This window comes from Antedon mediterranea, chromosome 3 (genome assembly GCF_964355755.1).
Source record: "Antedon mediterranea chromosome 3, ecAntMedi1.1, whole genome shotgun sequence".
Lineage (NCBI taxonomy): Eukaryota > Metazoa > Echinodermata > Crinoidea > Comatulida > Antedonidae > Antedon > Antedon mediterranea.
Window position 1 is genome coordinate 14,589,498 of NC_092672.1, and position 24,702 is coordinate 14,614,199.

The window sequence follows — 24,702 nt, forward strand, 5'->3', positions numbered from 1 at the left end:
TTATTACGTGTACTGCAGGACTATACTTGTCAGCCACACACAGCAAGGTTATTACGTGTACTGCAGGACTATACTTGTCAGCCACACACAGCAAGGTTATTACGTGTACTGCAGGACTATACTTGTCAGCCACACACAGCAAGGTTATTACGTGTACTGCAGGACTATACTTGTCAGCCACACACAGCAAGGTTATTACGTGTACTGCAGGACTATACTTGGTCAGCCACACACAGCAAGGTTATTACGTGTACTGCAGGACTATACTTGTCAGCCACACACAGCAAGGTTATTACGTGTACTGCAGGACTATACTTGTCAGCCACACACAGCGAGGTTGTTACGTGTACTGCAGGACTATACTTGTCAGCCACACACAGCAAGGTTATTACGTGTACTGCAGGACTATACTTGTCAGCCACACACAGCAAGGTTATTAGGTGTACTGCAGGACTATACTTGTCAGCCACACACAGCAAGGTTATTACGTGTACTGCAGGACTATACTTGTCAGCCACACACAGCGAGGTTATTACGTGTACTGCAGGACTATACTTGTCAGCCACACACAGCGAGGTTATTACGTGTACTGCAGGACTATACTTGTCAGCCACACACAGCAAGGTTATTACGTGTACTGCAGGACTATACTTGTCAGCCACACACAGCGAGGTTATTACGTGTACTGCAGGACTATACTTGTCAGCCACACACAGCAAGGTTATTACGTGTACTGCAGGACTATACTTGTCAGCCACACACAGCGAGGTTATTACGTGTACTGCAGGACTATACTTTTCAGCCACACACAGCAAGGTTATTACGTGTACTGCAGGACTATACTTGTCAGCCACACACAGCAAGGTTATTACGTGTACTGCAGGACTATACTTGTCAGCCACACACAGCAAGGTTATTACGTGTACTGCAGGACTATACTTGTCAGCCACACACAGCGAGGTTATTACGTGTACTGCAGGACTATACTTGTCAGCCACACACAGCAAGGTTATTACGTGTACTGCAGGACTATACTTGTCAGCCACACACAGCAAGGTTATTACGTGTACTGCAGGACTATACTTGGTCAGCCACACACAGCAAGGTTATTACGTGTACTGCAGGACTATACTTGTCAGCCACACACAGCGAGGTTATTACGTGTACTGCAGGACTATACTTGGTCAGCCACACACAGCAAGGTTATTACGTGTACTGCAGGACTATACTTGTCAGCCACACACAGCAAGGTTATTACGTGTACTGCAGGACTATACTTGTCAGCCACACACAGCAAGGTTATTACGTGTACTGCAGGACTATACTTGTCAGCCACACACAGCGAGGTTATTACGTGTACTGCAGGACTATACTTGTCAGCCACACACAGCAAGGTTATTACGTGTACTGCAGGACTATACTTGTCAGCCACACACAGCGAGGTTATTACGTGTACTGCAGGACTATACTTGGTCAGCCACACACAGCAAGGTTATTACGTGTACTGCAGGACTATACTTGTCAGCCACACACAGCAAGGTTATTACGTGTACTGCAGGACTATACTTGTCAGCCACACACAGCGAGGTTATTACGTGTACTGCAGGACTATACTTGTCAGCCACACACAGCAAGGTTATTACGTGTACTGCAGGACTATACTTGTCAGCCACACACAGCAAGGTTATTACGTGTACTGCAGGACTATACTTGTCAGCCACACACAGCAAGGTTATTACGTGTACTGCAGGACTATACTTGTCAGCCACACACAGCGAGGTTATTACGTGTACTGCAGGACTATACTTGTCAGCCACACACAGCAAGGTTATTACGTGTACTGCAGGACTATACTTGTCAGCCACACACAGCAAGGTTATTACGTGTACTGCAGGTATATACTTGTCAGCCACACACAGCAAGGTTATTACGTGTACTGCAGGACTATACTTGTCAGCCACACACAGCGAGGTTATTACGTGTACTGCAGGACTATACTTGTCAGCCACACACAGCAAGGTTATTACGTGTACTGCAGGACTATACTTGTCAGCCACACACAGCAAGGTTATTACGTGTACTGCAGGACTATACTTGTCAGCCACACACAGCAAGGTTATTACGTGTACTGCAGGACTATACTTGTCAGCCACACACAGCGAGGTTATTACGTGTACTGCAGGACTATACTTGTCAGCCACACAGAGCAAGGTTATTACGTGTACTGCAGGACTATACTTGTCAGCCACACACAGCAAGGTTATTACGTGTACTGCAGGACTATACTTGTCAGCCACACACAGCGAGGTTATTACGTGTACTGCAGGACTATACTTGTCGGCCACACACAGCGAGGTTATTACGTGTACTGCAGGACTATACTTGTCAGCCACACACAGCAAGGTTATTACGTGTACTGCAGGACTATACTTGTCAGCCACACACAGCAAGTTTATTACGTGTACTGCAGGACTATACTTGTCAGCCACACACAGCAAGGTTATTACGTGTACTGCAGGACTATACTTGTCAGCCACACACAGCAAGGTTATTACGTGTACTGCAGGACTATACTTGTCATCCATACACAGCGAGGTTATTACGTGTACTGCAGGACTATACTTGTCAGCCACACACAGCGAGGTTATTACGTGTACTGCAGGACTATACTTGTCAGCCACACACAGCGAGGTTATTACGTGTACTGCAGGACTATACTTGTCAGCCACACACAGCGAATGAATACAAAACAAACATGGTGTCTTATGTAATAATAACATTTGAACGAAACCAAATTGAAACAAAACCAATTTTGTGTTTTGTAATGGTATCACTTACCGAATACTTGTCCTGGCACATTTGATGAATTTGAGGTGGTACGTTTGTAGAAATGATAAAACTAAATGAATGATATTTCAAATTTATTTCTTCTCAAGACTTTTAACAACTTTTTTTCGAAAAATTTAGAGCATGAGAAAAATGGGAAACCTAATTCCAGATCCAAATACAACATGTGAACTATTTGATCGTATTATTAATGTCAGAGAAGGATATACTGTGCCTTTTGGATTGCGTGGTACTGTTGTTGGTATTCAACCAGGTAGGTTGAAATGATATTTAATTAGGTTCCTTGATATTTTAATAAGTTCTAGTTTAGACATGATCTACAAATTATTTCAGATGACAACAACTTGTTTTGATATCTTTTCTATAGTTCTACCCAGCACATCTAAACCCCATCCGATATAAAGTACACTGTATTACAGTACACCTTATCTAGACACCAATGTATTACTTGCGATTAAAAATGTTTAATTGTTCCATTTTGTCATGTACATTTTCTGATAAACTTGAAGTTAACAACCTGCTGTATTTAAATAGTTCATTGATCCAATAAGGGGTTATTAGTAGTGATTATTATAGTACTATTTCAATATTATTTATTTGAATTTTGTACATGAAAAAAATGACAAGAATACTACAGTATTACACAATCATTAAATAGTACATAGTATTGTAGACCATGTGACCCATAATCGTTTAAACAAATGGCAGCAGGGATTTATCAAGGCCGTATATGTTTGTTATTGTACATAGCAGGTGGGTTACATTTTACTCACCAGATTCACCAAACTTTGTGGTACCTTGTGGAGTTTATTTTTGTTATTTTTATTTAATGAGGGTAATCCATCCAGCAATTGCTGATCATTTGGGACCCTGTGGAGCCGTGAAATGTGCAAAAAGTCACATTTGTGCAAACAACCACATTTGTGCAAACATTTTACCTTCAAATGTGCAAACAACCACATTTGTGCAAACATTTTACCTTTAAATGTGCAAATCTGTTAAAATTCATTACCCACAAATGTGCAAACATCTTGCCGTTAAATGTAAAAAAAAATAAATTACACGAGAATTAAAAATCTGTATAAGAAAATTTGAATATAGAAATAATAAATATATATACTTACGGTAGATCTAATATTTTACAATTTAAAGTCTGGAAAAGGATTTCATAGACTGTGGGCTCAAACACGGGACCCTCCCCCCCCCCCCCTGGGGATTTTTCGGGACCAATATTTTTTTTAACCCTACCCAAATACGAACTAAAATCAGGTTGTCTGCACATTGCGTAGTGGTGCGTATTCCTGTGAGGGCGCGTTTTCAAAATAATGGTTTGGAGAAAAGTGATAAGTCAGTTTAGTGTTGGTGCATTGCCTCTCTTACACTACAGGAACTATAAACACATACCAACCAACTGATTTCTTTTATTTTGCTATATACAATATATTTGTTTTTTTGTTAGAAGTAATTGATATATGTATGTTGACCGGCCAATCATGTTGACATCAGCTTTTCCATTGTTGTTTCCTAATTATTTTTATTCAAATAATTTCATTCGTTAAAAGATGAAAATTTGTTCTACTATTTTCAGTTCACCTCGTGAAAATATATCCTATCTTTAATCTCATGAAATTAGTTTGTACTCATAAACGTTTATTATTTCTATATAATTACATAGAACAATAAATGTCATATTGTATTTAATTTCAGCTGAACGTATTATAGACACTTTATATGATGTTATATTTGATGAGCAATTCAGTGGAGGAATTTCTATACGTTGTACTGGTTCTCGTGGTTACAGAATGCCACCCACAGCTTTTATAAATCTATCACATGGACTCCGCAAAGGTGGATTGGATGTTAAGCCCACAGCAGTTAAGCCTGTCAATACTATAGAACACACCAGACATCGTGGCTGGTACGATAATACAATTGCTGAAATAGGCAGTAACACTACCAAAGTTGCACAAATGTCTAGGAAACCACAAAGTCCTATGGTCAGTAAAATTCAATATTAGCTGTACATGTAGTATCAATCAATTTAAATGAGTCGATCCAATAAACTATTTAAACAAAATTGTTTTGCAAAAGAAGAAAGAACGGATGAATAGACACCTAAAATAGCTCCTGAAAACTGATTGTATAGCAAAAATCCATATAATTTAATTTTTATAAAAATTATATATTATGTATAATTAAATTATTCCTTAGCATTAATGTTTTAACATAAAACAGTAAAAGATATTATATGCAAGGAATGATTGGATACTGGTAAGTTGTTTACATAGTTGTATAGATGTATGAACCATTTACATAACAGGTCTACTGTATGTGCTTTAAGGGTTAGTATGAAGAGTGATGCCTAAACTTGCTTCTAAATAAATTGTTTTTGTACAGCACCAACAATCTAGAAAAAATGATGGAACCAATTCCGAGGCTTCTCGACAGAAGTTAAATAAAGGTATATCCTATATTCACAAGTTTTAAGATGCACTTCACTCTTTACCTATAATAGAAATTTGTTTACATTAAAAAATAATGATATATAATTCTTTAATAAATAATTTACTTTTGTGAACTAAATAATGAACTAATAATAATTTCTTAATTAGTTCAACTGTTTAACTTGTTGAATTGATTTGTATATTTAGGCAAAAGTCCTAAGAATGGAACACAGGCTGGACAGCATGTAGAAGGAACATTTACAATACTGCCACGCAAGTCAATCAATGAAGAAAACCAAACCCCTGTAGATAACACTAGTGGAAACAACTCAACATGTAATCCACAGTCAAACACCATTCAAAAGGAGTTTGCTAGCATGTGGAAACAATTACAACAGTCAGAAAAGCCGTCTAAAAAATCAGTTGCCCCATCTTCTCTATCAAAATCTGGTGGTAAAAAGCAGAAAAAAGGTGTATCTTCTACTCTTGTGAAGCCTGCTGCTATCTTGAATACTGATCCTGCCAACATTAGCATCACTGATGAAGACACTAATGATGGACGAGATGATAGAAACAGTCTTACTGTGGATAAAGTCAAAGATGACAATCCAAATTTAAACAATCAAGAGAAGGAAATTTATTTACAGGTCAGATTATTTTGTTATCTGCCCTGTCGAATTGTTTATCATTTATCATTGTTTATCTCATACTTTACAGTAGGTGCTTCATAAAACAAAAATTGTATTTGATGAAAGATGAAATAAAGTTCTAATCAATAGTTTCACAACACAGCCACCATTTTGTACAGCTTTTTGTAAAAAGTTTGAAAATATTGTGCCACTGGCTGATTAATATGTGCAAAAGAAAACTAACCTGTAGAGTGTCATGTACCTTCTTTGCTACAATTTGAACGCCACCAAAGGTTACTTTTTTTTTCAAAACATGAAAACTACATTTTGTTTTTAAATATCAATTACAAATATATTTTCTGTAAATTTAATGCAATCAATCAACTAGTCTGCTGTTTTGATGTGTAGTATTGCCGATTTTATGTTTTAAATTTAATATTTCTGTTTTAGAAAGGTACAGAAGACCTCTGTCGGTTATTGAATATTAGCAAGCCAGAATCAGTTCCAAGTTTTTCAAAACCATTATCTTATGGAAAGCAGATTAATGTTTCGCAGCTCTTTGCTGGTAAGATTTGTTTGTAATAGTTTGTATGTACTGTATTGTGATAGCCTTGCTACAGCCATAAGCAGGGTTCATACGCATCCTTAAATTCCATGAAAGTACTGGAAAGTCCTTGAAATTGACATTTGTTGTTAAATATCCTGAAAATTGTTATAATACAGAAACGTAATATGAATTCTTTGTAATAATGTTTTAAAAACACTGAACAATAATAAAAATGTTACTTAATTTTGTTAAATGACACCCCTAGATGGCCAGAAATGGTACTCGCGCATGTAAAATATTTATTTAGGCCGTACGCCGATATGTGTTCATTTGGACTTTAAATTCCCTGCATAGGAGAGTGTAGTCAACAACGTTATTTGATATTAATATATAAAACTTAAATAAATTTCTGTAATTTTCATTGGACGATCGTGGGTCACATAGTGTGCAATAGTATGCACTATTTAACGATCGTTAAATAGAACTTTTTAATTTTCTTTCACATACCAAAAAAAATTTCTTTTCGCGTACAAACAATTGTGTTTACCACAATTACTGTGATTTTGAACATGAAATCCAACAGCGCGGCCTGTTTTTAAATCAAAACATTGAACACTCAATCGTGTCACGGCAGAATTTTTGGAAAGTTAAACATACTAATTTAGACCAAAAAAGCATTTAAATTAGCTTTAGATTGTTTGTATGATTTTGATTAATTAGTGGGAACAACTCTACAAGATGTTGAATCTGGAAAAAAAAATTAGCCTAGATCAGTGTCAATTGCCAGGCAAAGTTTCGTAATGATATCGCTGCCTTTCTAGCCTATGCCTAGGCGCTTTACTAAACCTTTACCCAAGCTAGGCCTAGGATTGTTTGGTCGTTCGTTGACATAATAATAATAATAATAATAATAATAATAAGATTTATACAACGCACATATATCCACTAAAGTGCTCAAGTGTAGGTGTGTTTATAAAATCTAAATAAATATAATATTTAATATATTATAAAAAAACAAATATATATAATTGTTTTTCAATGTAAATATGTTACAAAAAACCAAATACATTTTACTGCTTTAATGTAAATGTTGTAGACCTACAATTTGTTAAATCTTCAAATGACAGGACATGACATTTAGAGGTTATATAATTTTATTTGGTGAATGATGAAAGGTTATATTAACTTGTAAATTAAAGAGTAAGAATTCAGTTTTAAACTATTAATGATGTACAATATTTCTATTTTCAGATCCTAATCAAACACAACCATCAAAGCCTGAACTTTTAAGCCCAGCATACTTTTCTGCACCCCTTCAAGCTCAAAAGGCTGCACAGAATCTCCAACATAAAACAGGACCTCAACATACACCTCCCGGGAAATTTACTCAAATTCCTCAAGGACAAAAAATCTACCAGCCTCAACCCACTCACCCAATCGGCCAGACAGGCCTTGATCAACGATATCCAGCTAACTCACATTCACCAAATCAATTTCAATGGACTGCACCTCAACATGTTATACAACCTGGTCATATACAAAGCGATAGTTTTGATGTACATGGAGGGCAACAATTACACACCCAATTACAAGGAGGCCATCAACTTGGAGCGTGCTATTCTGGTCAGACACCAGCATTTGGAGTTCAGCAGGGATTTATGCAGTCTGGTCAGATACAAGTAGACCAACAGTTAATTCGAGGTGTTAACCAGCTTTTTCAAACGCAAGCACCTGCAGGCCAACAGCCAATAGCTGGCCAAATGCAAATTCATGCAGGTCAGCAGGTTAGAGGTATTAACCAGGCTGGTCAAATACAAATACTCAGTGGCCAGTTTAATCAAGTTCAAGGATACAGACAACCAATTTATATACAAAATAGAAATATGGCACCAGCAAATGTTAGAATGCCACCTCAGCAGTATCAACGTCAAGTATGTATTCTTTTTAGTCTTTTTTTAGTTTATGGCAACATTATCTCTTTACATGACATTTAATTCCTACTTGATTATACAATGACACCTTGTTCTTAAAGCCCCATTCCCTACGTTTTTTAGATATAATTTAAGATCACAAACTATATTTAATGTAAAAATAATACTATATGGTCCTATTGCGATAACTTTTTTCGTCTTTAAACGGTTAAAAATGTGAAAAATAAGTCGATTCTAATAATTATAGCGGCCCGCTATAAATCCCAAAATGCATTGCGCGCGGATTGATATTTTTGTTTTTCACCTGTAATTCGCCCACTTTTCGATCGATCGTGAGGCCAAAACAAATGAAAGACTCCTAACTTTTCAGCGAAAATACCGGGTTTTCCCCAATTTGTATCAACGGAGTCTGGCAAAAATAGAAAGACAATTAATGCAGCAACTATACAAAGTCAGGCTAGGTATATAGCTCGCGTACGATGTTCGTACGTTACCGATGTTTACCAGCTAGGCCTACAAAACTAAGCCTAGCTAGGCTAGCCCTAAGACCGTCCACGAGAGGTCGATCGCCGCGAGCTACTTAGGTAGTGCATTGTTTCTCACTTTTTATCATAATTTACCATAAAACGTACATTTAAGACAAGAAATGACATGGTTTAATGTTTTTAAAGTGATATATATGTATTATTTTCCAAAAAACGTCCAAAATTGCAGGGAAGGGGTCTTTAAACCAATTTTATGTGAATCTCCCTAACCCTTACCATGCCCAGGGGTGTTTTATGTGAATCTCCCTAACCCTTACCATGCCCAGGGTGTTTTATGTGAACCTCCCTAACCCTTACCATGCCCAGGGTGTTTTATGTGAACCTCCCTAACCCTTACCATGCCCAGGGTGTTAAAAAAGTCAATATCCAATAGAGTTTGTACAATACCATGAGTGACTTAATGGTTGCCACATCTGCATATTGAAATAATATATCTTGTAAAGTGCTATGTATTTTTTGGTAGTACTATACTGAGGTTTGTTTGTTTCAGGATTCTGATATTATTATTGGGTGAAATTAGGAAATTAAGTTTAATTAAAACTTTCATTTTCACATTCAAAGTTCATTAATTTTATTTCAATTTCTTAAAACCTGAAGGTTTACTAATTTGTTTCAATGTTGTTTTTCTCATAGCCTGGATATGGTGGTGCAATGCTACAACCGCGGGGACCACCTACAGGACCAAATCAACCAAGTTGGACTAGGTTACCAACTCCAGCTCAAAATTTATCCCCACCTACACCAAACAACTTTGTACCATTACAGGTATGCAATTATATGTCATTTCTGCAGCAGAATGTCAACACAGCAATTTATTAGAGTATAATTGCCTTGTGACATCATTTTAATGTTGTTTATTTGTCTTTAATAGGTTACTAAACTGATGACCCCCACTAAGCCTGAAATGCAAAATACCAATTCACCAAAGGTGGTTCAAAGTCCAGAGCTGCAACCAAGACAGACAAATGCACATGTAAATACGCATGTAGTATTGAATCCGGTTGAGCCAACTTTACTTAAATCACACGAAACACAATTGCAACAAGTTACTCCTTCCGACAACTTGTCTAATCCACAGAAAGATATCCAAGATCTTTCAACTGAAACCAAATCTTCTGAAATATCAAGCTGTGATAGTACAAAGAGTTCAAAACAAAGGAAATCAAAACCACGCAAAAAATCTGTAAAATTGGCAATTAATTTTTGTGATAACTAAAGTCAAAATTCGTAATAGCATTTGATCTTTTTTGTGTGGCAGACAGAAACAGTAAAATGTCTTCTTGTAAATGTTGTTCTAGTGTATTATTTTTCATCTTTATAAAATGAATGAATAAAATGTTATTCACAAGAAACCAGTCATTGTTGTCAACAAGTTGAACACTATCAAGATATACCATTAGTATTATTGTTGTAAGAAGTAGATAGTTTTCTGAAATATTTTTTGTAAGCTTGAAGTAAATTTTCCTTACCATTTTTTAATTTGTTATTGGATAGATTGAATGAAATAAGATAATTTTTCTACATCGTTTTATCAATCAATTTATGATAATTAATCATAAACACAGTAATAACTTGTTTTTATTTGTATTTAGTTTGTGACTGTGCTGTCACTGTGTGTCTAGTATTCTTAATGTGTTTATATAATAAGCATACATGTGATACTGTATTTTAACTAAATAGTATTTTTGGTAGAAAGAATTTTGTATAGCCATTTTATTTCTTATACTGAAGATGATAAATATAAGTACCAACCGGTGTACCCTATTTTACCCTTTGGAAAATTATCCAGACAAATAATCCCTCAATTAATTACTAAACCTAACAAGTAATTGTTTAAGAAAGTAGGAGGAGTTAATTAGATTATTCAGAAGTATTACAGTAGTCCCGCGATAATTGTTCAGGTTTGTAATTATTCTGTGCAGGAAATAATTGTAGAATCCATAGTATTACCAGCTATAACAGGTATCAATCAATTTGAATACAAAACATTTGTTGTTAACTATTAAATTAATAAATGTTTTCATCTTATTTTTTACTTTTCATAATTAATTTGTAGATGTTTCTGATATTTCAGTCTCTTTACATTTATACATTTAATTGGGCTTCACATACATATGAACTCTTCACGCAGTGAGGACATTTACATTGGGCTTCACATACATATGAACTCTTCACGCAGTGAGGACATTTACATTGGGCTTCACATACATATGAACTCTTCACGCAGTGAGGACATTTACATTGGGTTTCACATACATATGAACTCTTCACGCAGTGAGGACATTTACATTGGGCTTCACATACATATGAACTCTTCACGCAGTGAGGACATTTTGTGAAATATCTACTCAAGAATGTGAAAACAACCACATACACAAATCACCCATAAATGTGAAAATAGCAACCCCAAATGTGAAAATAGCAACCCCAAATGTGAAAATAGCAACCCCAAATGTGAAAACGATTATACTCCACAAATGGGATAATGCAACATGTGAAAAAAATGTGTGCATTTTTTTTATTAAGACTATCTGAGCATTTTTGGTGATAAATTAGGCCTAGATGTCGAGTTGTTGGCTTACTATCAAATCGATGTTTGGTGTTTGTGCTGCGCGCGTGTACGATCCTAAGTTCAATGTTATACAATAATGTTTGTAGGGTGTGGTTGTTAACTTGTTGGCTACTATTATGTACGTATAATTATTCAAAGTCGACATTCAGTGTTTGATGCGCGCATTCATGATCACATCGATTTTGGATTTAAATTAAAGTAAGACAACGAGTTGACACCCGTATGCAGCAAATTACAAGTGTCGACTTAATAGTCATTCAACGACTTAACAACAACCATAACTGTACCTACGCATATCGTGAAAAAAAATTTTTTTAGTATATATAAAAGTAAAGTCACTCAAAGACTTAGTTATTTTTATTTCCGTGGGAGTTGGAAGTTCTCATCAAATAAAAGGCAATAAGTAAACAAACAAAAGTACAAATTGACAAAGTATAGAATTTATCATGTTGGTGGTATTTAGTTTGTAAAATGCAACCAACCATTGTTAAAAGAGGAATGAATCATCATGGTGATGTCTAAACAAAGGAAGGAATGATTTTAAAAAAAATGTCAACAAGCACTATAAAACATTTATTATATTTATTGATTTTATTTATTACGTCCAATGTATTTCAATATTTTAAAATGAAATGAAATAAAAGTGGGATGTCAAACCCACATAAGACAAAACAAATTGGGTTTTACGTATAAAAAAAATGCCGGGATTATTTTCCTTATTAATACAGGCTAATAATAATATTTTATTTGGAGTTACAGTTTTGTATTTTTTTGTAAATCGTGAACAGGAGGCCTATTTATTTTACAGGCAACGATTAATTATATACGAAGCCCCATTGGGGACATATGTTTAAAAAAAAAGCCTCCACAATTCGTACGTACGACTTAGATATCTCGTACGTACGCGTTATTATCACGTACGTACGACTTATTATCTCGTACGTACGTGTTATTTTCTCGTACGTACGACTTATTATCTCGTACGTACGAGTTATCTTGTATACGTCACACGTGTAATTGAACCATGAACCACGTGTGCGCACATTGACATGTGGCCTGCTTGTTGACAACCTGATGAGCTAGACTGGCTCTACTCTCTATCAAATGGGATGGCCAGTCTGTGTATTCAGGAGGAGTGTATATGTGGTTGACAAACCTGGCTTTTGCCACTGTTAAGTGTAAGCTGACAGCGAATGTGATGTGAGAGAAGACAGGCGCAAGTTTGTCTAATTACAAGTTCCTGTTAAAAACAACCTAGAATTCTCCACCCCTCTAACCATAAAGTCATCTCATCTTGATTGTGATTACAAGAAGACTATTGCTCAGGGCTCATTTGGAGAAGTATTCAAGGGAATGTACCAATATGAGCATGTTGCCGTAAAGAAAGTGAAGTTGAGAAAGGGCAAGCGTCCGAAGAAGCGGATTATAAGGGAGGCTCTAATAGACCAACAACTCGCACACAAGAATATTGAAAAGTTCATTGGAATTTGCCTCTGGAACATCATTTATGTCTATCATTACTGAATTCATCTATTGGCAAAACATGGAGGAAACGAAATAGGAAAGTGGCAGTTGCTGCAACTGGCGTTGTAGGTGTTTCGTATTTACACACAAGCATAGTCCTCAGATAATACAACAGGATAAAGCCCGCCAACATAACATTCTTTTAGACAAAAAGTTTGTACCAAAACTGTGTGACCTCGGTTGTGCTAGGATGAAGTCTGTGGTGCTATAGTGGGATTCATGTCACTTTGTAGGCCTACCCCAGAATACATGTGCCATGTATTCTGGGGTAGGCCTACCTGTTTAGTAACATTTCTGGGCCAGAAATGTTACTAAACAGTGAGAAATGTACGTCATCTTCTGACATCACAAAGAGACCTTTTGAAACACAAGAACAGGACGATGATCCTTGACATTTATCAAGAACTGCATGAGGAGAGAAAGCAAATTCCTCCAGTGTTGAGAACATTCGACTTTGAGCTGTTTGAGCTATCTTCCACAGAATCGACCACCTGCTGGACATCTTGTGAAACATCTCCAGTATCCCTTGCTCCAAAAGTATGGCTCTGTAAAGAGTTTATGGAGACACACTGTTTTTCTTTTATGTTTGTGTTGCTTTTAAAGTTAGGTTAACCATTTAGATGGCTGCAGTCGCGTGCTAAAGTTAGTGTTTACCGACCAACCGACCGACATAGTGAGATGTAGAGTCGCGTTGCACGCGACTAAAACGTATATTGATTATTTTTGATTTACTGAATGTTGACACTTACACATACTGATATCTTCACAACTTTAGAAATCAAAACGAATAGTGATAACATCTTTGACACTTTTTCTATTAATTAAGAGCTCTGTAAGGTGTTCTTTAATCTTTAAAGGCACGACGTATTCTGCCCAACCTTTAACATCACGGCACCAGTGGTTTTTTAATACTATACTTATGCCTATTACTAAGGTAACATTATATTGCTACATGTTTCAAGATTATTTTGAAGTTTTTGTTCAACGTTTCTATGATTAGAATGAGAGAAAGTAATTGTCCTACAAAAATATCGGCATACAGATATAGTTTACAATAAATTCACCGGGTTTTATAATTATTGTTTTGTTATTTTTTTTCTATTATATTATAAGTCATTCATCATCGTAATAATTGTTTTTCAAATTTTGATATTTGTGAACCTTACAATTTTATTAGGTCACACCCTCAGATTGCAAAAGGAAGTCCCAGCCAATAAAGCAAAACTATTATTTTGAAAAATGTAAGCAACAAAAGTATAGAGGACGACCACGATCCACACTACCGGTAACTCTATCGAACGACCTGATCACCCTTCATAAACAATCATCAACTGCACTACTCCCTAGGATCAAAAGCATAAAAGATATAGCCTAGAAACGATTCGGAGAATAGCAGAGTTGGATGGATGGTTGTTTTTTAGAAAGTTTGTCGCTTACGAGAGAGGTGGATAGACTGATAGCTATACATCTACATTAGCGGTGGATTGTTCTACATTAACGGTTGTTTCGACATTTTAGCTTGCGTTTTCTACATTAAGCTTGGTTCCCACTAAAACGTAACGCAAGGGCGTAAACGCAACGCAACCAATGACAAGCGGCAGTTCGGATAATCCATCGCTTGTGATTGGTCAATTTACTCACGTTGCGTTACGTGTTGCATCTCTAGAGTGGGAACCAAGCATTAGCGGTTGTACACGTATGCACAAGAGTGCAATATAATAAGTCGTACGTACGAGATAATAAGTCGTACGTACGAGATAATAAGTCGTACGTACGAGATAATAAGTCGTACGTACGAGATAATAAGTCGTACGTACGAGATAATAAGTCGTACGTACGAGATAATAAGTCGTACGTACGAGATAATAAGTCGTACGTACAAGATAGTGGCGGCAATTTTTTTAACGGATGTCCCTAATGGGGCTTCGTAATTATACAGTACAGTATTAAAAATCGTCATAAAAATCTAGTCGTGAGAGGCGCTCTATCTCGAGCGTGTCATGACTTATAATTTCTTCTCTGATGATTTGTTAGGCCTTTTCGTTTCGAACCATCATGTCGTCAGCAAATGAATGGGAAGAAACAACTCGTGCAAAAATTGAAAATCGTCGAGAATTAGTATTATCAGGTACAGAAATATCAAGTAGAATACAACATGGTGGACTTGATGAACACATTTTTGATTTGAAAAAGCTAAATTTTCTTGAAATTTCAAATACTTGTCTCACGTCGATTAATGAAAAGGTAGGCCAGCTGTCCCACATGGTTCACTTGGTGTGCAGAGATAACCAACTGGATGCACTGCCGTCATCTCTAGTCCAACTGAAACTTTTGAAATTACTTGATGTTTCTAATAATAAGATTTCAGTGATTACATCTACAGTAAACGAACTAACGAACCTTGAGAGTCTTGATGTGAGCAATAATCAAATTAAAGAACTACCCATTTTGCTAGTGTTGAATAAGTTAGCAATTGTGAATTTTGCTGGAAACCAACTAAAATCTATAGAAAGTTTATTCTCCACATGTTTCCCTAATCTGAGTGACATAAACGCCTCTAGAAATATCATTGAACAGTTTAGTGGCAATGTTGACCAACTAAAAGCTTTGAAAAAGCTTGATCTTCATGAAAATGTCATTAGTGAATTACCCTCTGAATTAGCCAATTGTTCAAAATTAAAAGAGTGCTTGCTTTTAAATAACAAATTCAAGGATAGACGGCTTGATAAACTTGTAAAGCAATGCAAAACAAAGGCTATCCTTGACTATGTTAGAGTAAATGGAAAAAAGGGAACAAAGGATGGTTCAACAAGCTCATCTGCTAAGGAATCAAAACTGACTAAGGAGGAAAGTCTTGGGAAAAAGAAGAAAAACAATGATGATAATGATCCGCCATCGAAAGTTGAAAAAATAATGAAGATACTACCTATTGCCGACCTTGAAGCCAAGAACATTGTTGATGTTATTGTGACCAAACATACCAACAACATACGGCCATACATTGTGTGTTGCATTGTTCGCAATGTTGACTTAGAAGGTGGATCAAATTTTAAGCAGTTTCTTTCAGTTCAGGTATGAATTCCTCATTCCTCCCCCCCCCCCCCCCCCCCGCAGATGTGCGTCATTTTTCCAATGTGTGTCATATTTTATTATTCCATGACATGACTTACCTTTAGGTAATCATGATGTAACCCATTTTGAAGAACAATTACCATGTTCATGTTAATTGTGGGTGGTAAAGTGAAACACCATTGACTGTTCATTGATATAACGTACTTAGGTTTTTTGACACACCTCTTATATGTTGGGATAATTGTGAACTTCTTTTACAGTTTTGAGATTTATGGGTCAAGATTGAAAACATTGTCTATTGTTTCGACTCCCACAACATTGGTACATTTTGTGTTGTGTATTTGTGTATCAACTGACTTTATTTTTTGCATTGCAGACCAAATTACATGATTCTCTATGTGCGAAAAGGACAAAAGCAACCATTGCAACCCATGATCTTGCTTTTATCAAGACACCTGTTAAATTTGATGCTATTCCTCCTGCTGTTCTTAAGGTAAAGCCATTTTTAGTCATACATCTGTGTATTTTCGCTATTTTTTTCATTGTTCCCTCATCAATTGCCAATTAATTGTTCATACTGTACAGATAGACTCAACACAATCTATTATTAAATACGAATTATATCATGATTCCAGATGAGGTAAAACCTATTCCACAATTTGTTTTTGTTTAAAATTAGACAACGATTTCTAAAACTGTCTTGTTTCGTATACTATTTGTCGTTTTAGATAATTCCTTTGGGTAAGCACACCGAAGAAACTGCACTGTCACTTGTGTCACGATTAAACAAAGAAGCTGATGAATTAAGAAAGAAAATAAAAAGAAGTTCCTTGTCTGGGGTACACAAGTAAGTTGCCACAACCCCAGTGCCACACAAAAATGAATTGGTGTAATACTAATACAATTCTTTTCGAGATCGAGAAGCATGGCGCCGTGGGAGGATTTATCGCTGAAATAATGATCGAATAAAAAAGCTTATGACATTTCTTAGGTAATTTTTTATGAAACTAGATGGTCGTGCCCACAGATGGTTCTCGAATACACAGTAAGTTTTCGTATTATTGTGTGCAGGTATTTTTCAAGATGGACATCCATTAGACAGAGTATACCATGATCGGAAAACACCCCTATTTGGGTCAAATTGTTTAACCTAAATTTGTTTTAATTGTAAATAACTAATTATCTAACTCAATTTAATTAGTATTAAACAGGGTTACATCAGGTGATTAAAGTCAGTAGCGAAAGATGAACCAACTTTATATACCATCGAGCAAACATTCGCGCAATTTACCGAATTTTGCCCTTACATAAATTTATATATAGATGTATAGTGTACTTGCTTGACAAATCCTTTGTCCATTAAATCATATAATAAGTTGTAATGTGTCCATAAAGTAATTATTCTATGTGTGTAGTTTGGGGTAGCAAACGGCAAAAATACCATCGACATGCTCTCCCCGGGCCAGAGATCCACCATCGCCGGTGTCGCATACTCTGTTTGTCATTGTTGTAAACAAACAATAGTTTGGTAGAGTACATTAATTATGGGGGTGTTCCCTATCTAAGTGCCTATTAAGCACGTGCCTCGCCCACTGTGTAGCGAAAACGTTTATTTATTTACATCCCTAAATTTATAATTTGCGAATTCTGTAATTATACTGACAAAAATAAAAGGTTGAAAAATAGTTGAAAATGTAAATTCGTGAACACTTAGGCTCGCAAACATTTTGGGCTTTACAGTACAGTATCTTTTTGTCAGTGAAAGCTGAATTAAGGTCCTGATGGATTGATCACACAAAAATGGCTGTCACCTTTCATTTTGAGCTATAAGAGATTTAGAATTGACATGTTTTTAGACAAATTTGCATTTTGTCTATAGTATTAACAATAACATGATTTTTATACAGTCTACTCCGCCTAAGTCGAATTCGCGCAAGTCGAACTTTTCTATATCGAAATTAGTCTTTTTGCGGTCCGAATACACACATTCTTTAGTGATTTATATCGTATAAGTCGAAGTCACAAATCATGCGGCAACAATGCGCTAAAACAGCCGATGAAACGTACGTAATTCGATAAACAAACGACAGAGCAGATAATGTGGGACCATATCGGTTCTCTCAAGCAGGTTGTATAGTATAGGCGGCGTCCTACAACTCGCGCTAGTGTATAGTGTATGAGTTGTTTCAGAGTTGAGAACTTGAGCGGCGTTTTGTGGGTACCCATTTTGTGCTAGACAGATGGCAATAAACAATGGATACCGATTTCAAATAAGAACCGAAATGTATTTATATACGTTTTCGTATTGTTTCGGGCTTAAACCATAAAAGAAAATACAGTTTATCATTGCCGATAAAAGAGGCTTAGCATTTATTAGGCCTAGCTAGCTAGCTGAGCAAACTCGATTAAAGAAGGCTCATCGCGTAGGCCGCGATCACGACAAGGCAGGGTCTACTAGGCCTAGCCATAGCGCGGCTAGTGAGTGAACCTAGGCCTAGAATTTTTTTGGCAAATCTTTAAGTCGAAGTTCGCGTAACTCGAATTTTTATACCGATCCCATTAGATTCGACTGTAGTTTAGCATGTGCTGTAATTTCACATTTTGACTTAATAAAAGGAATTTATCGCGTACTAAAAATAAGTGATCTTTTTCACACATAGCCACCAACCATGCATTTCCCAGAACTTAGGTTGTCCGTTCATACACACACATTCACATAAACCACAACTTCACTGCTGCTGCTGCTACGGTACCACTAGCTCAATGTAGGTCTAGCTGCTAGAGATATTGCCTGACTGATGTGACACCAAATCGAAGACATTTTTTTTTGCAAAACTTAAGTTTCATCACTCTAGTAAATTAATTCCCGTTACTGTTACTTGGAAGCCTACATAATATAAATTTACACATTTTTGTTCACAAATAATTATTTATATTTAACTTTTTTTTTAGGGTTTTTTTCTCCACAGTTAAAAAAAAATTTAATATAGAAAGGTTGTCCTTTTATTCTTAAAACATTTCTATTGACAACAACATTTTTATTTTTCATGAATATGTAGACAGATGATGAAATATGTTGTGTGTAAAAGAAGGGTGTGTGGGATCACTTATCAGTAATTAGATAATTTACCCCCAAAAAAGTTAATAGTACACTACCATGTAAATATTTACTTAATTTTGAAATTTAGAGGTCCTAATCTTTTGAATAGTAGTTTTGATAATAAGAAGTGTTACAAATATACACCCTTGAAGATCATCCTCTTTTACTACAAGAAACAGAACGGAAAATGCGTATAAAGAGTATAGTTGCAGTATTTTTATTGAGACAGACACCCAAAGTTTTTTTTTTTATTCACCCTTTGCTACTCCCAATGTCTGACCAGGAATGTTTTACATTCTGCATTTACCATAGGCCTGCTCCAGAGTCAACTCTGTTGTCTGAATTTATATTTGCTGCTAAGGGATGGTCAAAGCCCATGGTAGATGAAAGCACAATGATATTGTATGATTCTTTTCTCCCAGATTTCCCAATGTAAGTAAGTCTTACAATTACCCAATAGCAACTTGTTTTAAAAAGTTAACTAAACATACAAATTATACAGCTTCCTTTAGTTTACTTTCTAAACTCAATCCCATAGAGCTAGGGAGTCTGCTAGGTGATTGGTTTATGCTAGGGAGTCTGCTTCTGAAATAAGATTTTAGAATATGTGTGAAACAGCTTTGTTTCTTGGCATTTTATGACATTTTGGTCTATGCAATTGCTGTCTAAATTTAATTTATTCAAGCATAAATTTGATATAATGATCATATGAAAAGATATTATACATGCAGTTACTTAAATAAAACTTTTTTTTTTTTTATAGATATCTGGATTTACTAAAAGATAAACAACTTTATCCATGTCTTACAAATGCAGATGATCATGTTATTTCTTTTCCACCAATTACAAACTCAAACGTTTCAAAGGTACTGTATTATTATTTTGTAAATAAAAAAAATTCCTTTATTAATAACCAAAAAATTGAAATTTATACAGTATACACATTAATAACATAATTCTATGAAAATTTTATTTTGTTGTTGTTATGGCAGATTTCATCAAAGACTAAAGATGTTTTTATTGAAGTGACCAGTTCTACCAACTTGGATATTTGTAAACAAGTTATGGATGCCCTCTTAAAAGCGATGCTAGATATTAAGTTAGGAGGGCAGCTGCTACCCAATCAAGGTGATGACTTGAAAATAGGAAAAATGAAATTGATTTCAGAATGTGCAGTTGGAGTTGATCAACATGTTGGGGTTTGCATGGAAAGTGATGCATGCAGTGTCATAGATACAACATGTAAAGCGCAGGCCATTTCAGATACTGATCAGCAGCATTATCTTACTATACAGCAAGTAAGAGTTTCAGATACTGATGGTAATCTGAAGGTCCTATATCCCTCTAGAATTGATTTAAGATTTGTTGAAAAAGAGATTTTTGTTGTCAGGCCTTTGACTTAACCCTTGCAACTGTATCACATGGTAAGTCATGAGAAATCAGTAGGTTTTTCTGATACTTAACTGATAAATCAAAGTTTATTATTCTTTCATATACTACTGTATATACACTTTCAGTACCAGTGTAGTGTTTGTGAAAGTGCCAAGTTTCATAACATTACTGTAAAAACCAATGTTACAAATCATAGGCCTTTAAATAGGCTTCCAGGACGATTCGGCCTGGGACTATTTGGCCCACTTTTGGTGGGACAATTCAGCCCACTTTTGGGCCGAAACATTCCACTTTGTGGGCCGAAACGTCTCACTTTAGACCAAATTCATATTCATTTTTTTGGTATTTATCAAGTGTTTAAAGCTACAATCTGTATTTTATTGATATTGACAATGTTAATATAATATATATAATAAATTACTAAAAAACGTAATTTTATATTCAATTTATTACTTCGAAAACTTTGTTTATTTCGTGCATTCGCCAAGCATCCAACAGGGGGCGTAACTTGTTTACGTCGTTCGCGTGACAAAAAAATGATCATTTTCGACAATGTTTTCAAAATGTTTGCTTGATTGCATTTTTATCCCTAGTAGTTCTACCCCATAGTCTATCTGAAAATAAAGTTTGGGGAAAAAGCTTATTTTGTGGTTATAAAATGCATATCAAAGCCGATTAAATTTAAGTGTGCCGAATCGTCTCAAGGCCGAATTGTCCCAGGACCGAATCGTCTCAAGGCCGAGTCGTCCCGTTACCTTTAAATAGTAGTACAGTATAATAAAACAAATATAATATTAGCCATTTATACATATTGTAAAAGTCGTTAGGGATTATTGTTCATCCCATCTGACATTTAAATATAAAATAGTGTAATATAAATATCAACAGACAATGCTAAGTCAATAATCATTAACACAATTACAGCAATGTAAACAAAAATCATTTTAAGGGTATGTTTACTGCTTTTTTTCTATTTAGTTTTTTGCTGAAAAGTAAGTGTTTTCTAAACAATATCAAAATATTGGTACTGTGTCTAGTTTAAAAGATAGTTTACAGATAGAAAAGCTTACAGATTTTAAAATGTGTGTCACTGTTTATTCTAAGGAGGTGGGTACAGTTTTAAATTTGCATTAAATTCCTTGGAATGGAATGCATTTTTTTTTTTTTTTTTGGATAATGGATAAATGAGGAGGAAAAAAGATTTGTATCGAAATCATCAAAGGTAAATCAAACAAACATGCTATTTGAACACATGTGCCATGGCCCGCTATAGCAAGTTGTAAATCGATTGGTAATCGCTGATCAAAAACAAAACATACCCATATATAAGTTGTATGCGCAGTCTGATCATTCTGTTGAAAATGTATGTGTATGAACAGCAGTTTATTTCAATCAATGTGTAGTGGTATACAATACTGTATATTGAATTCATTTGTCTAATTGTATGTTAAAATCAATCAAATTTCATTTTTTTAAATCTCTGGGCCATACGTGGTGGTGTTTATTATGATACAGTATATAATTTTAGTTTGGTACTTTGAAAGGTCCGATGAAAACGATTTTTTTGGGTTGTAGGTCAGGCATTTAATTTTTTTGTAGGGTAAAAATTCCGCTGATCCACCGAAAACACTCAGGGGTTTCCCTTCAACGCACACGTCACATTACCCGGCGAAGAAGGTCCATATTTTAAAAAGTTTGATGTCATCAGCAAGCAATAACAAATTACAACAAGAAATATTTCTTACAAAAAACGCTGCTCGCTTATTGAAAAATATTTTTTATTTCAAATGTTTTTGAATGTGTCATTTTATTGTCACATAATAGTTATTTTACCTGAAAAAATGTAATTTAAAGCAACAAATACTTACATTGTCTGTCAGACAATGGTTTTTGGGTTTCTTTTCTCTTTTTATATGTGATTAAATATTATTTTGTGGTTACAGAAGTGAATACTCAATTTCTGTCACTTTAGTTAATTTTATTGCTAAGGTCAAATCTGGGGGTCACTTCATCACCCTAGATATTTCAAGTGTGAAGTATATAGTATATTACAAACACAAACTTTAATGGACTGTTTCGATAATAATTCAATGAATATCTGACAGTGATGAAACCAGAAATGCTTTGGGATTTGTAATTTTAGCATGACATGTCCTAATAGATCACTCTTTTCCCAGACGTTTTTTGGGTCTACTGTAGCAGCTGGAATCAATAAATTATAGTGGAGTTTCCATTTTCGCAAAACTGTCGTCCTTAGAACTATAACTGCTGCTTGCTTTAGCTTCTGATTGAGTAGTCCTAATGGGACGTAGCAGGCTAGAGCAGTAGCGTGAAAAAAGTGTGAATAAAACAAAAATCATTAATAAATAAATTGAAAAAAGGGGACCCAAAATATAACCCTTATGGAATGGGAATCTAAACAATACATCAAGCCATTCAGATGAACAACCCCAGGGGCGGACGTAGGGGGGTTGTTGCCCCAGTTGCCCGGTCAACACCCTTAATTTCATGCTAAATGTTTTTTTCTGTGACTAAATTAAAATTTAGATCCCATTTTATCATATATAATAACCATTAACATTATAGGACTAAAAGTCCAGTTTTGGAAGAGCCTATAAAGTACATGTAAATTGACAGAATGCAGCGTAAATTAACAAGCATTACACTACCGCGCACAATTTACCGCCGTCATCGTATTTTTTTTGAGTGGATATATTTCTGAACATGCTCAGAATGAATTTCTGACTTTGAATTTCCGTAGTACGAACGTTCCAAACTTTGAAACAACAGTGTTTAATTGCTTCTTTTTGCAAATTTCGATCATATTTTTCTTTTATGAAGTGTAGTTTAAGCAACACTCTTGTACAGTTTATAGTTTATGTATAATGAAAATGAATTTTGGAAATTGTAGTTTTACTGACTTTTAATCAAAATAATACAATTTAACATTTTGCTCAATATATTTATAGCAGCAGCAGCAGCTTCATATTTTGTGTCTAACTTTTTTATTTATTAATTGATAATAACAAAGATCTTTGATAATAATATTTAATTTGTATTTATTGACTATAATTGCCAGAATTTATTAGCTTACCGGATATAGAGCGTCATTTCAGGCGAACTATAGGTGTCATTTATCGTGAATTTTGAGGTATAAGTTCTGCGAACGCCCCTGAACCCTGAATAGTTACTTTTACTGCCTGCCATCTAAATGAAACAAAATACTATTATACGAAAAATTAAATTTAAGTTTATGAAGTAAAACATCGGTGAGTAAACTATTGTGAGTGACGCTAAGTCCGATTTAGATATAGGCGTAAGGTCTAAGGAAAGTAACAATTATTATAGGTCTGTAGTGTTTAATGTCAGATTTTGTTCAAATAACTTTTTACTGGGCAGAGAGAAATCGGTTTCTTTTTTTAAAATTATTTATTCATGGTCAAACACAATAAAAGATACAGTACTTGGTTTACATTATTTTCGTTTGTTCAAAGTTTTAAAAAATTAGGTTAAAATATCTAAACCCTAATTTGTATCTTTCATACGAGATATTAAATAGCACGCCCTCTGTATTCTTTTAACATGGACATAATTTTTTGACATGGACCAAAGATAGTGCGACTATCTTTGCAGGGACCAAAACATCAATCGAGTGGCCCGATCGGTTAAGGCAGACGCCTCGCAAACCATAGCTATACAATACAATAGGCACAGGTTCCAGCGCTGTACCCAACCCAGTACGTCTTTCGGAAGAGTAGGTGGGGGGAGGGGGTGGTGTACTGGTCCATTCAGACCAGTGAGCACACTCGAATATTGTCCTGATGACAGTATTTCGCCAAGTACTCACCCAGTTTCTGATTGTGCTTTCACAAGTTGTCTGTTGCCGAAGTAGCATTGAGCAAAAAGTACCATTCATATGCTACAATATGAATTATGTTAAGAAAAGGCCTTTGCTATAATGATTTTGTTCAGAATTTAATATGCTAGAATATGAATTGTGTTAAGAAATGAATATGTTTAGGAAAATGAATAGGCCTACGCTAAGTGAATGTGTTAAGACAATGTTAAGTTATGAATATCATGAAATGGATATATTTTT

The 24,702-nt window shown here is 35.3% G+C and overlaps 2 protein-coding genes across 3 annotated transcripts in view; both read left to right on the plus strand.

Annotated features, from left to right (window-relative positions):
* Positions 1 to 10,971, plus strand: part of LOC140044941 (5'-3' exoribonuclease 1-like) — a 34,951-nt gene extending 23,980 nt beyond the window's left edge. The window contains exons 28-35 of the mRNA XM_072089652.1: positions 2,968 to 3,100; positions 4,555 to 4,844; positions 5,245 to 5,308; positions 5,499 to 5,938; positions 6,371 to 6,485; positions 7,719 to 8,398; positions 9,577 to 9,708; positions 9,815 to 10,971. Coding sequence (XP_071945753.1) covers positions 2,968 to 3,100; positions 4,555 to 4,844; positions 5,245 to 5,308; positions 5,499 to 5,938; positions 6,371 to 6,485; positions 7,719 to 8,398; positions 9,577 to 9,708; positions 9,815 to 10,159 — 2,199 coding nt within the window. The 3' untranslated portion in view covers positions 10,160 to 10,971. The remainder of the gene's footprint in view (positions 1 to 2,967; positions 3,101 to 4,554; positions 4,845 to 5,244; positions 5,309 to 5,498; positions 5,939 to 6,370; positions 6,486 to 7,718; positions 8,399 to 9,576; positions 9,709 to 9,814) is intronic.
* Positions 10,972 to 15,071: 4,100 nt separating this feature from the next.
* Positions 15,072 to 24,333, plus strand: LOC140044942 (leucine-rich repeat-containing protein 47-like). 2 transcript variants are annotated; one of them, XM_072089653.1, is made up of 6 exons: positions 15,072 to 16,111; positions 16,488 to 16,604; positions 16,840 to 16,958; positions 19,524 to 19,643; positions 19,975 to 20,077; positions 20,204 to 24,333. In XM_072089653.1, exons 1-6 carry the CDS (start codon positions 15,095 to 15,097, stop codon positions 20,612 to 20,614), a joined length of 1,887 nt encoding a protein of 628 aa, XP_071945754.1. In that variant the 5' UTR covers positions 15,072 to 15,094; the 3' UTR covers positions 20,615 to 24,333. The 2 variants fall into 2 exon arrangements, with proteins under 2 accessions (XP_071945754.1, XP_071945755.1); XM_072089654.1 differs by lacking the exon at positions 19,524 to 19,643.
* The last annotated feature ends 369 nt before the right edge of the window (positions 24,334 to 24,702 follow it).

What these genes read in the sequence shown, in the direction of transcription:
- LOC140044942 (XM_072089653.1), top strand. Translation starts at nt 15,095, where the DNA reads ATGTCGTCAGCAAATGAATGGGAAGAAACAACTCGTGCAAAAATTGAA. An exon ending in TTCCTCCTGCTGTTCTTAAG is followed by an intron (nt 16,605 to 16,839) that starts GTAAAGCCATTT and finishes TTGTCGTTTTAG; the next exon opens with ATAATTCCTTTGGGTAAGCA. An exon ending in TTTCTCCCAGATTTCCCAAT is followed by an intron (nt 19,644 to 19,974) that starts GTAAGTAAGTCT and finishes TTTTTTTTATAG; the next exon opens with ATATCTGGATTTACTAAAAG.